At 39.9% G+C, this 14642-nt stretch overlaps 1 protein-coding gene across 1 annotated transcript; it reads left to right on the top strand.

Annotated features, from left to right (window-relative positions):
• Positions 1–472: 472 nt before the first annotated feature.
• Positions 473–14319, top strand: LOC134578149 (phospholipase A2 inhibitor and Ly6/PLAUR domain-containing protein-like). Its single transcript, XM_063437149.1, has 5 exons — positions 473–559; positions 9272–9391; positions 9497–9643; positions 12134–12271; positions 14076–14319. Exons 1-5 carry the CDS (start codon positions 508–510, stop codon positions 14270–14272), a joined length of 654 nt encoding a protein of 217 aa, XP_063293219.1. The 5' UTR covers positions 473–507; the 3' UTR covers positions 14273–14319.
• The last annotated feature ends 323 nt before the right edge of the window (positions 14320–14642 follow it).

The following is a 14642-nucleotide window of genomic DNA, read 5'->3' as shown; positions in this document are numbered from 1 at the left end:
GTATAATGGGATCATTTAACCACTTAATATGGACTGGTTTCCAAGGCATCACATGAGTAAATAAATAAATACTTTCTAGGTATATTGCATTAATGAAATCCCTAATGTACACATCGAGATATTTTAAATAACAATAAAATGAAAACGTTGGTTAAAGAAAAACATTAAAGTGCATGTACAGGTTAAATTAACATTTTACCAAAAATAAATCAAACTCAAAAATAAAGGCTTTAATGGTTGACTCCCGTGTGTTGTCTATAGAGAGGTATAGTATAACACATGCAACTGTGTCCATAGTTACAGCTCTGACTCATACCAACACCAGTAATTCTTGTTTGACCTTAACGGTATCCTTTTTTCTTGAATCTCTTGAAATTATCTTGAATAATTTTTTCCGACATGCCGTGACCTTCTTCCACACCCAATACCTGTGTGTACTATATAAGGGCATAGGCAGCAAAGGATCATTACAATTTATCTTCAGCCAGTGTTGTGTAGCCACTCATAATGGACTCCCTACTTGGATTTTTGTGTGTGCTGTCTACTTTGGTAGCTGCAGGTAAGTCTGTGTTTTACAATGGCAGTTACGTATAAACCAAATAACTAGACCCACACCTGGGTCCTTCTGGGAAATTATTGGTGAAATTAATTTTGATTAAGTAAAAGGCCATAAAGTGAATCTCTGCTTTTACTATGAATACAGTGTTAGTGCAAATGTATAAATACCTATATGTTGATAATGAATATATTTTAAGAGTTTTGCAAATATAAATATTCTACCTAATAGTATAGTTACTTTTAAAACCAAAAATATTGTGAAAATAAATGTAAATACTGTATTTAATAGTATATATACTTTTTTGTACCAAAAATACTGTGAATACAAGAATAAAAAAAAAACAAAAAAAAAAACAATAATGGCTTAGATCAAAATTGTATCATTAATTGTAGATTGACTGATTTCTTACATCTTAAGAAAATTCATTATATATCACCAAGTAAGACAGGCACTTTAGGCACTCAGATATAAATGCTCCCATTTGGATATTGTATTTTAAAACATAGTGTAAGTCTATTAACAATACTATATTGTTATAATACTATATTGTTATAATACTATATTGCTATAATAATAATTGCAGTTAATAGCAAAACACATCTCCAAGTCTAGGACCTTATTTAGAACTTTGTCACAGAATGGAACGTGTTTGTGCCTTAACAAATCTCCTCAATAAATGTTAAAGGTTGAGCAATTAACATTTACATTAATAGATTGTTCTTCTCTCTAGGAGATGATAAAACGTAACATCGGTAAAAATTGTCACCTCTTGCTATCTAACTAAAAATTACACCTGCCTAGATATGGGGAAAAAAGACAAGTAAATGACTTGAAACTCTAAAGCTTATCTATAAAATTGTATATAGGTTTGAATAATAAAATCCTGTGAAACTTGGAAGCCATTTATATGGGAACTTTTAATGATTTTTTTTTTTACATTAAACCCACTACAGTTCTCTCTCTAGTGAATAAACACTAATGGGAAACGTGCGATATTGGATACAGCAGCCCATCCCCATTTCATTAAAGGAAAACTGACAATCTATTGTTTCTCCTTTACCAACAATGAGATTGCATACATGTTAATAATTAGTCAGTTTGGATGCTTAGCAGCAGCTGGTAAAAGTAGCAGGAAAGTTGGAACCAGTTACTAAGTTCTCCCCGTTAGAGAAAAAAAAAAAGAGTTGTTAGTGGCTATTTTTTCTGCTGGAAACTTACTTTTGCTACAAATCTCCACTCCATTAAATTAAGGGGTTAGTGGTAAAGAATGAAACAGTGTTGTTGTTGTTGTTTTAAAATGAACCCAATGAGGGGGAAATAGGATAAATATATATTTTTAAAATATATATATATTTTTTTTTTAGCAGGAAGAATCAGGTATAATGAATAAAATTGCTCATATTGCAAGGGTATAAAATATAGAAATAACAGTAAATAGTAAACTCAAGAACTTAGTAGACAAAACGCACTGTATGACATATAGGAATGTAAAACTAGAACGTAAACACGTTGAATACCTGCACACGAATTATAACAAGAAGAACTATGTACGAACCTGTGGGAAAAAAAAAAAAACCTATGATAAAAGTAATACAGAGAAAAAAACATTAAGAAGAAAACAAAATGAATAAAAAAGAGAGAGTACCTAGATTGAAAAGAGAATAACATAAACATAACATAAACATAAATAAAATAACAATAAAAAATAAAAATAAAAAAAAGCCTAGTAAAATTAAAAGGGGCTTCTTGCAGGGGTGGATGAAAACCTGACCCTAAAAAGTAGAGACACACAGTTATTTAAAGGAATTTATGGCTAGGAGTGGCAAGGGGGGAAAGGGGGAGGAGTAAGGGGGAATGGTTGAGCAGACCTGCCATTTGTCTAATAAAATTACAATATTTGCCAACCAGAATATTATCAGGCAGATTATTAATAACTTCATGAATTGCAAGTACAAAATAATACAGTAGTATACTACCGGTACAAATAGTAACATTGTTATAGTAAATTAATAATGTAGTAACTAAGATGAAGGAAATCCGGTAAAATAACTTCTGATTCTCAGTCTGTACCTTTAAACTGCAGTCTTCAAATTAAATGGGGCTTCTTGCAGGGTGGATGTAAAACTGGCCTTAAAAAGAAGAGAAACACAGTTATTTAAAGGAATTCATGGTTAGGAGTGAAAAGGGGGTGAGGGCGAGGAGGAAGGGGGGAATGGTTGAGCAGACCTGCCATTTGTCGTTTTGAGCGAAGACAAAATAAAAATTGTCAAATTGAATTTTTGTTTTACAATATTTGCCAACCAAAATACTATCATCCAGATTATTAACCCCTTAAGGACCGGACTGTTTTTGCGATGTTGTACATTTGCGACCAGGCATCTTTTTACACTTTTGTGGTGTTTGTGTTTAGCTGTAATTTTCCGCTCTCTCATTTACTGTTCCCATACAAATTATATATTGTTTTTTTTTCAGGACAAAAGGGGCTTTCATTACATACCATTATTTATATAATCTCATGTAATTTAATTTTAAAAAAATGAAAAAATATGATGAAAAATTGAAAAAAATACATGTTTTTTGACTTTTATGTGAAAAATCTTTTACTCATCTACAAAAGCGAATGACAAAAACTGCTAAATAGATTAAAAATGTTGTCCTGAGTTTAAAAATACCCAGTGTTTACATGCTTTTTGCTATTTTTTTGCATGTTATAGGGCTATAAGTACAAGTAGGATATTGCGGTTTCAAAACATACATTTTTTAAAATGTATCAATAGTGACATTGTAACACTATTATCTGTCATAAATCGCTGAATAACACCCCACATGAACATATTTTTTTTAAAGTAGACAACCCAGGGTATTCAATATGGGGTATGTCCAGACTTTTTTAGTAGCCACTTAGTCGCAAACACTGGCCAAAGTTAGCGTTCATATTTGTTTTTGTGTGAAAAAAGTAAAAAACTAAATTGAACGCTAATTTTGGCCAGTGTTTGTGACTAAGTGGTTACTAAAAAAGACTGGACATACCCCATTTGCAATACCTTGGGTTGTCTTCTTTTGCAAATGGTATGCCATCATGGGGGTAATTCTCATTCCTGGGCTACCATACGCTCTCAAAGGCAACATAACCAACCTGGCCATTTTCAATGTAAAAATATTTGACCCATATATTTGACCCTGTAACTTTCAAAAACGCTATAAAACCTGTACATGGGGTGTACTGTTATACTCAGGAGACTTTGCTGAACACAAATATTAGTGTTTCAAAACTGGAAAATGTATCACAACAATCAGTGGCGTACACATGACCCATGGGGCCCCGGTGCGAAAATTGATCCGTGGGCCCCCCCCCTCGCGCTTACTCTGCGCGGGAAGGGGCAGCAACACATGGCGGCGGGCACCTGGTCGCAGGGGTTGCGACCGCGGTATGTACGCCACTGCATGCAGATGCACACACACTTAAAGGACCACTACAGACACCCAGATCACATCAGCTCAATGAAGTGGTCTGGGTGTCAGGTCCCTCTAGTTTTAACCCTGCAGCTGAAAGCATAGCAGTTTCAGAGAAACTGTTATGTTTCACTGAGGGTTAATCCAGCCTCTAGTGGCTGTCTCACTGACAGCCGCTAGAGGCGCTTCCGCCATTTTAAGACACTGAACGTCCATAGGAAAGCATTGAGTAATGCTTTCCTATGGGCGGTTTGAATGCGTGCGCGGCTCTTGCCGTGCATGCGCATTCGGAGCTGAGAGGCGGAGGGATCCCCAGCGCCATGGGAGTCCGGCGCTGGAGAAAGGTAAGTGCTGAAGACACACACACACACACTCTCACGAACAAATGCATACACACTAGCTAACAGACACACACATTTACTGACTAAGACACACTCAGCGGCAGACATACATACACACTCACTTACAAAACATACACTCTCACTGACAAACACACACTCACTAACAGACATCAAACAGACTCACTAACACACACACACACTCAGTAACAGACACACACAGTAACACACTCACTGACACTCACTAGCAGACACACACTCTAACACAAACACCAACACTCACACTAACACACACACACACACTAACGCTCACACACTAACACACACACACGCTCACACACACACACTAACACACACACACACTAACACTCACTCACACACACACACACACACTAACACTCACTCACACACACTAACACACACACACTAACACTAACACTCACACACACTCACACACTAACACACACACACTAACACACTCACACTCACACACACACACACACTAACACTCACACACACACACTAACACTCACACACACACACACTAACACTCACACACTAACACTAACACTCACACACACTTACACATGTTTTTTTTTTAATTTAATCCCCCCAGCCTCCTTACCTTTTGGAGTGCTCAGGGGATTCCCTGGGGTCCAGTGGTGCTGCTGGGCTCCTGGGGGGGCCGGTCACCCGGCTGGCTGGCTGGTCCTGCGGGCGCGCGAGGGAGCACTCTCCCCTGAGTGCTTCCTCTTCAGCTCCCTCGCGCGCCGCGTACTGATACCGGCGCCGGAAGATGACATCATCTTCCGGCTCCGGTATCAGTGCGGTGCGCGAGGGAGCTGAAGAGGAAGCACTCAGGGGAGAGTGCTCCCTCGCGCACCAGCCGGCCGCCGGGTGTAAGCAGGGCCAGCCTCGGGGGGCCCGGAGGTGGCCGGCTCCTGGGCCCCCCAGGAGAAGAGGCTGGCCCAGAGCGTACATACCGGGTCGCAGGGGCGGCTGGGCCCCCTGGTGGGCCGGCCCGGTCGCAGCCGCGACCCCTGCGACCCTGGTATGTACGCCACTGACAACAATTATATCATCAGTAAAAGTGCTGTTTGTGTGTGAAACATGCAAAAAACGTCACTTTCACTGACAATATCATCGCTTTGATATGTTTTACTGTTTTGAATCACTAATATTTGTGTTCAGCAAAGTCTCCTGAGTAAAACAGTACCCCCCATGTACAGGTTTTAGGGTGTTGTAGAACGTTACAGGGTAAAATACAGTGATAGCAAATTACATTCTCTGGACTTTCGGCCTGGGTTGGCAGGCAGGTCCCTTAAATTGCAATAGATAAAATAACTTAATTATGTAAAAATATTACATAAATTCGCACGTAGAATTTAAATATATATGCATATTTATATATTTGAAGTCTACGTGTATATTTATATAATTATGTATGTAATTTTGTATATGGACATATGAATAGTTCGTATTCTTTTTATTTATTTATATATACAATTTCATTCTAAGTGTATTTTGATATAAATATATATATATTAATATCAAAATACAGTTAGAATAACATTTCGTATAGATATATAATTTTTTTTTAAAAATTTATTATTATTTTTACATATTTAATTTAATTTAAATTACTTATTATTTGTATTTTATAATAATATATATATACAATATATATATAGTTATTATATATATTATATATATACGTGTGTAATTTAATTATAAGTGTATTTTTATATTAATATATGTACATATTAATATAAAAATACACTTAGCATGACATTATATATATATGATATATAGACATATATTATATAGGTATAATATATGTCTATATATCATATATATATACACATATGTAATAATATTTTTTTTTTATTAACTTTAACTTTAATTTTTTTCTGATTTTACACTAGCAGGGAGGCTGCCTGTCAGCACAGACAGTCCCCCTGCAGGCAGACAGATGGACACCTATTGTGACCATGTGGTCGCCCTGTTGGGCGATCACATGGCCACAGGGGTCCTAATCTGCCATGGGGAGACTGTCTGGGCTGCGGGCAGTCTCCCTACAATGGGAGCACCGCCGATCGCCGCCGGGGGAACGACGGTGATCGGGTAAGTACATCTTAAATTTAGGACGGTTCAGGACCGTCGTCGGTCGGCAATGGAAAAATGCCGAGGACGGTCCTGAACCGTCGTCCGTCCTTAAGGGGTTAATAATTACATGTAGCTGCAAGTACAAAATAATACAGTAGTATACTACCGGTACAAATAGTGACATTATTATAGTACATTAATAATGTAGTAACTAAGATGAATCCGGTAGAATGATTCTCAGTCTGTACCTTTAAACTGCAGTCTTTAAATTAAATGGGGCTTTTTGCCGGGATGAATGTAAAAATGTCCCTTTAAACTGCAGTCTTCAAATTAAATGGGGCTTCTTGCATGGATTACTTGTGCATTCATCAGCTATCCTTTCACAATTTGACACACAGCTCTATAACCAATCAGACATACTCCTTTACTCCACAACCATACACTCCAAATGATTACTGCACATCAGGGCCGGCCTTAGGGGTGTGCGAGCTGTGCGACCGCACAGGGCGCCATGGTGCAGGGGGCGCCCTGCGGCCGCATAGCTCACACAGCATGTCTGTTAGCCACAATGCTAACAAGGCATTTGCCTTGGGCGGCATTTTCCAGGGGGCGGCAAAAAATGCCGCCCCCAAATGCCCAAGGCAAATGTCTTGTTAGCCTTGCGGCTAACAGAAATGCCGGGCTGCTGGGCGGTCGGGCGGCGCTGGCGAGGGAGCACTTCCTCTGAGCTGTATGCTCAGCTCCCTCGCGCGCCGCAGAGTGAGGCTGGGAGCCGGAATATGACGTCATATTCCGGCTCCCAGCCTCACTCTGCGGCGCGCGAGGGAGCTGAGCAAACAGCTCAGAGGAAGTGCTCCCTCGCCAGCCGCCCGCCCTGCCCAGCAGCCACTGGTCCACCCCCCCCCCAGCATTCCCAAAGGTAAGGAGACTGGGGGGGGGTGTCTAAATAAATTTAAAAAAATGTGTTAATGTGGGTGAGTGTGTGTGTCTGTTAGTGTGTGTCTGTTAGTGTGTGTATGTTAGTGTGTGTCTGTGTCTGTTAGTGTGTGTGTGTATGTTAGTGTGTGTCTGTGTCTGTTAGTGTGTGTCTGTGTCTGTTAGTGTGTGTGTGTGTATGTTAGTGTGTGTCTGTGTATGTTAGTGTGTGTCTGTGTCTGTTAGTGTGTGTGTGTGTATGTTAGTGTGTGTCTGTGTATGTTAGTGTGTGTCTGTGTATGTTAGTGTGTGTCTGTGTCTGTTAGTGTGTGTGTGTGTATGTTAGTGTGTGTCTGTGTATGTTAGTGTGTGTCTGTGTCTGTTAGTGTGTGTCTGTGAGTGTGTTTGTCTGTTAGTGAGTGTGTGTGTCTGACTGTGTGTGTGTGTGTGTGTGGCTGTCTGCCTGTGTGTGTGTGACTGTTTGCCTATGTCTGTGTGTGTGTGTGTGTGTGTGTGAGACTGTCTGCGCGTGTGTGTAACTGTCTGTGTGTGTGACTGTCTGCGCGTGTGTGTGTGACTGTCTGTGCGTGTGTGTGTGTGTGTGTGTGACTGTCTGCGCGTGTGTGTGTGTGACTGTCTGCGCGTGTGTGTGTGTGCGACTGTCTGCCAGTGTGTGTGTGTGTGTCTGTCTGTGACTGTGTGTGTGTGGCTGTCTGACAGTGTGTGTTTGACTGTTTGTCTGTGTGTGTTTGACTGTTTGTCTGTGTGTGTTAGTGTGTGTCTGTGTATGTTAGTGTGTGTCTGTGTCTGTTAGTGTGTGTGTGTCTGTTAGTGTGTGTCTGTGATTGTGTTTGTCTGTTAGTGAGTGTGTGTGTCTGACTGTGTGTGGCTGTCTGCCTGTGTGTGTGTGACTGTTTGCCTATGTTTGTGTGTGTGTGTGTGTGTGTGAGACTGTCTGCGCGTGTGTGTGTGTGTGACTGTCTGTGTGTGTGTGTGTGTGTGTGACTGTCTGCCTGTGTGTGTGTGTGTTTGTGTGTGACTGCCTATGTGTGACTGTCTGGGCAGACTAGATGGGCCGAATGGTTCTTATCTGCCGTCAAATTCTATGTCTGTGTGTGTGTTTGTGTGTGGCTGTCTGTGTATGACTGCCTGAGTGTGTTTGTGTGTGTGTGTATGTGTGTGTATGGCTGTCTGCCTGCCTGTGTGTGTGTGACAGGGTGTGTGGGAAGGGGTAAGGAGTGGGGGAGGGGGGGGGGCGCTGTGAAGATCTTTTTGCACAGGGCGCCCAAATGCCTAAGGCCGGCCCTGCTGCACATGCATTTTACCACCTACCTCCCAAACCAAATGCCTTTTTTAATTTACCCTCAAAATATGTATTTTGTTTTATTAAAACATTTTTAAGCCCTGTTACATTTTCACATGGTAGGGATGTCATTCATGTTGGCCCAGCATGGATTCAGAAACTTTGCTCCTATGCACTATCCAACATAATTAATAAAAATCGTGGGTAGGATATATGATATGCCCATTGTTCTAATCTTTAAAAAAAATGGCAGAAATTGAAGAAGTCTGTGAGATGATACACAAACTGGCTACTTACTTACAGAACAATAAGGAAACAAGCCAGTGAGATGTTCTCAAATCCCAACAGACGTAAGTCTACAGGCTGCCCCAACCTGGGCAACAGACTTAGGCTTTTGGTACATGCATGGCTCCCGTCATTCACCACTATCGTTGGCTAATTGTTTTAAATGTATTATTCATGTAGCTTTAGATCTTATATCATACCAGATTAAGATTCAAAAAACAATTCATTTTAATGAATCAAGTAAGATATGTTTTATTCCCTGAAATGCTATTTCTGTGATTTCACCGAACATAATTTAATCTTGTATTCTAGGTCATTCTCTCAGCTGCACACAATGTCTTGTATTAAATGGCACATCTTGCACTGGGGACAGCATTACCTGCCCTTCTGGCAATTACTTTTGTTCCTCTTCCATCACGGCAAACAACGTAGGTGAGATAAGTATTACAATGCTTACATAATGTTTTTTTCTAGGAGAGTGAAATTTATGCCAAAACTGTCAATCTTAATAATTGACACTTTGTTCCTTAATTCCAGTTTCAGGGTACACTGCATCATTTACTAGAACGTGTTCACCAGCAGCACAGTGTAACCAGACTGGAAGTATAACCTTTCTTTACGGAACTATCTTGGTGGGGACGTCTTGCTGTGGCACTGACAACTGTACTCCAGCTACTCCAACATGTATGTATCTACTGTAACTCAACAAACAACAATAATTACAAATATACATGTCTTCAGATATATATATCTTCAATTTAAACCATAGTGCAAGCAATTAAAGCACTTCAGATAATGTTCTGGTGCAGCTATCATGAGCTCCGAAACACTCTACTTTGGAAAGCGTACCAAAAGACAGCTTCCACCTTAAAACTATTATTTATGTTATAACAAGTTTTAATGTAATAATCCTTCCATCAAGTTTAGAAAGGAAATATGCATTTTTTTTAAAATTAAGTAAATATATACATATATATAAAAATAAGAAAAAGTCATCCCCTACCATTAGTATATGGCAGGATCCTTCAGCCATACACATGCACGTTGGGTGAGAAATTGTTATTGTCTCTGATGTTCCATGTTTCACACCCTGCACAAAAACACATATAAATGGTGTGCAAGTAATACTAAAGTGCATATACTTATACGCTCATCAGAATATTCTGTATACCGTTAAAACAAATAAAAAGACATATAGGGTAATATGTTTGAAGTATGTGCCCTCCCAGCTCACTCCCATATCGATCAACTCACAAAGAGTGTGCCACTCCAATCACTGAGCCATGGGAGGATCAAGCCCTGAAGATCATTGGATCCAAAGGACACAGGTGAGTATCAGTCCTCCATATAGATGACAGAATCTCCAGAAGTTAGTTAGCAAAAAGTTATAGTTCAAACCAAAATACATTAAGGCCTGCCCAGTGGAGGGTATAAAGTCCTCTGCTGAATTTAATAATTAATAATTTAATATAACAAGTCAAAACTAGCAATGTAAGAAAGTGGCTCTGTGATTCTTGGAAACTTGCCCACTACTTTGTGTTATACATGTGCATGGGGAAAATAATTTTTTGCTTTTATTTTTGTTTCGGTAATTCCAAAATGTGTTTCAATGACATTCGCTCATTTTCACTTCAGAATTTGGGACCTCCATCATTCACTATAGGTCGCTGTTTAGTAGATAGCTCCTCTAACTTGTAAATACTTATGTGGGATTACCTTTTTAAGGATACAAAATAAAGGGGCTGTTGAGTACATAGTTCCACTAATTTGATACCTAATGTGGGATTGCCTATTTAAGGATACCATTCTAGGGTGATGTTTACTAGATGGCTCCCAGCATTTGGTACCCTGATGTGGGGCTGCCTTATTTTTCCATTTCTTTTTTTTATTATTAATTTGAGTTTCCTTTAAATTGTTTAGATTAATGCTTCCTCAATGTCAGTGCTTACAGAATTACAATGAATAAGACTCCCCTTTATTGCAAAAGAGTTTCTCTCTCTGCAGCTTTGACCCCCCTTTCTGTGAAGACATCACTACGGATAACTTGTATCCAATTTGATGCTTCTCTCTCAGAAGCATTGGGATACATCAACATTGCTTCTAATAGGGAAGTTCTGTTACCAAGGCTTCTCAATGTGAATTAATCACTATCATTCAAACTGATTCAGGCAGGACGCCTCCCCTGCAGTCCAGGAGTGCTTACTAAGGGGATTTATCTTGAAATCAGCACGTTTTTCAAATAAACCTGCAGGGACATGCAGTTAACCCATAACATACAAGAACACATTGCAGTGTATCATTGAACTGTCTGCCTATTCTAAAAGAGATGAAATACTGTGAAATGTATCATCACAGCTACAAAAATAACCATAAAAATGTTTCAAGGGCTACTCCAACCCATTTTTTGTGTTTTTGGCTTTAGAGTGCCCCATTGAGCATTTGTCACTCGGTCCATCTGAGTGTTATTAAATAGAAACCTGTAAAAATAAAGCTTCAAACGTACCTTAAATCCATTGCTGGGCCAAGTTCTCTCAGGTCCTTTTCTACACTTACTCTGATCTCACCACATGGCCTCCTTCAGGGTCCCTGGTCCAATCTCATGTAGGGAGGGAGGGCTGCACAAGGAGAGGATTCAGGAGAACAGTGTAAGTAAATTGGAGGGCTACAAGGTGGGATAGCTGACAGCATAATGTAAGGGAAGGGGAGGGAAGCTACAGAGAGAGGGCTGACACAGAGAGTAGACTGTAATAGCAGAAGTGGTCATGGTGTTTGGAGTAACTCTTTAATCTTAGGCCAAAGTACTCATGCATAGTTCCTGTACTTGTGAGGTCTCCTGAATTGGGAAACATAAATACAAGCAATTTAGTAATATTCTCAAATGCCCTTTTTGGTGAGGAGCACGTTTTTAATCCGAAAAGAAAAAGTTTTGATTACTGTTTGACTCACCATATGCAAATTGAAATAGGTTCAGCTTAATTTGTCTTTGAGGTGAAAAAAAATTGCAGAATTTGCTTTGGTAGAGAAAAATCAATAACCTAGGATATTCTTAATTGTGGGATAACTTTTCAATGTAACTTTACATTTAAAACAACTCATCAATGCATGCATTATTGTCATTACTATAATTAAATGATCATATAATATATTATTCTTTTTTCTTGTTCTAAATCTAAGTGCCAACTTCCAACAGTACTTCAAATGGGTTGACATGTCAAAACTGTTTCTCTTACTCCCCTGATTGCTACACTGGAACTACTTTGGCATGTACGGGAGCTGAGAACAAGTGCCTTCGCCTGTCTGAGACAATATCTGGTAATTAAATGTGATTTTCACTAATTATTGAGCAGGCACTATGCCAAAGTATGAACTAGTGTTCACATGTGTCAGTGTTTATAGTGCAAAGCTGTATTTTAGTAAATGTTCACACCAGGGGCGTATTAGCCGCGAGGCAAACAAGGCATTTGCCTTGGGCGGCATTTTCCAGGGGGCGGCAAAAAAAGCCGCCCCCAAATGCCCAAGGCAAATGTCTTGTTAGCCTTGTGGCTAACAGACATGCTGGGCGGTCGGTCGAGCGGGTGGGCGGCTGGCGAGGGAGCACTTCCTCTGAGCTGTCTGCTCAGCTCCCTCGCGCACCGCAGATTGAGGCTGGGAGCCGGAATATGACGTCATGCCTAGAGCAGCACAAAACCAGGATACACCACTGGTTCACACACAAATAACTAAAACTCTACAATTAATATAACAAGGATATGCTGCACACCACTTGCACAAGGAAAATCAATGATATATTATAAATGTATTCACATACAAAAAGATAAACCAAATTGACCTGATACATTGTAAATCATGGTGGTAATGTATCCCTTTCTAAGTGCCGGGAGAAAGCTGTTCGAGGTGAATGTTGTTGATGTTGTGCAGAACGTGTTTGTTGTATTAATTATTAGCGGTGCACATATTCCCTAATTTTCTGTTTGCTGTCAAAAAATCTCCAACTAATTACAAATTTAAAGTCAAACAGGTGATCTATAAACGTAACACAGAGAATTTTGTTTCAATTCAACTGATTGATTGGAATATTAAAACACAAACATTAGTCCTGAGCTCAGACTCCCACTACTCCTGGCTGGCAGCAAGTTTCTCCAGGATGAATTGCGCCTGGGAGGTTTATAGCGCCGATCCCCCTACTGGTGAAAAAAAAGTTAACACTATGGTAGCACTATGGCCAGAGCGATCACATGGCCCATGGGGTACTATTTAGCCGAGGGGGTTACTGTCTGGGCTGTCAGCCAGTCCCCCCAGTGGAGAGGAAGACCGATCGCTGGCGAGGGAACGGCGGCGATCGTGTAAGTGAATAGGAATGGAGGGTGGGGAGAGGGAGGAAAGGGGAGGTTAATATTTATTTTTTTAAAATGTTATTTAAATTTTTTTCTTTAATTATTTTATACTTCAGTGAGTGCCTTGACCCGTCGAGACACTCAGCACACAGGCAGAGCATCGGAAGTCTGCCTGATGGCTTCTGATGCTCTGTGTCACTGTCGGGCGCCATGTGGAGCAACCTGGAAATGATCGCTCTGGGGGAGCAATCACCCAGTGGCCCGGCAGTGAGGGGGGTTATTGCAGGATGCATCGACATCAAGGCATCGCTGTAATACCCTAAGAGAGGCTTCCTGCGTTCAAATGTGCCGCGGACGTACAGGGTATGTTAGCGGTCATCAACAACTGTTTTTTGTCTGACATACCCTGTACATATGCAGTCACTAAGGAGTTAAAAGGGAGCAATTGACCAGAGCTTGTGTCTTGCTAAGACTTCTCATTGAGCTGCATTGGGAAGCCTGTGATTGGACTGCCACGGAAAGACTGGGCGGAGTTAGAAGGGCAGGAGATCTGCAACTTTTATAAGCTGTGTTTGGATATCCCCAGTGATATCCGTACATGTTTCATTATGGGTATATCTATTTTTTTTACTTGGGAAGTGGTCAATTTAACCTCTTTAATTCTGCCTTCTGTACATGAGTGACCACACTCCCAACTGAAACTGTAATTCTACTTATTATATCTTACAGTGCAAGATTGTTTGTAAATATTTAATTTAATTTGCAATATTTATCATCCACAGGAAATCTTGCCCTAACCCAAGGACTTCGTGGTTGTGCCACTAGCAGCATGTGTGATGTTCTTGGAACTCAAACTCTATCCGCAAGTGGATATAATGTCAACATCAATGTTGTGTGCACTAATGGAAAAGATGGTCTTCATCACGGCTTTCTGTTTTCAACACTTGTTTCCATTGTGATGGCTAAGTTGTTCTCCTAGAAAAACATTCAAAAAGCAAATAATAAGGACAGATTTTATGAAAGAGATTCTGAGTCATAGAGTTAAAAAAAATCAATAAAGCAAAAAAATGATTAACTTGTTTATTACATCAATGCGCCATTGTTTGAAGGAGATGTACAGAGTTATTCACTAAAGCGAGAATTGAAAGTGAATTTTATTTTAAATTTAAGGCCCAAATAGTTGTACTGGAGTCATTCTCTAAGTTAGCTATACTTCCGGTTCAGCTACTTTGGCCTTAAATTTTAAATACCCTTTCAGGGTTATTCACTAACATGAGAATTCAAATACATTTTTCTAGTTTGGTTATTTCAGCCTTAAATGTAAAATTCACTTTGAATTAGTGAATAAC

The sequence above is a fragment of the Pelobates fuscus genome, chromosome 11, assembly GCF_036172605.1.
Source record: "Pelobates fuscus isolate aPelFus1 chromosome 11, aPelFus1.pri, whole genome shotgun sequence".
NCBI classification, from domain to species: Eukaryota; Metazoa; Chordata; class Amphibia; order Anura; family Pelobatidae; genus Pelobates; species Pelobates fuscus.
This window is presented reverse-complemented; position numbering and strand designations above follow the sequence as displayed.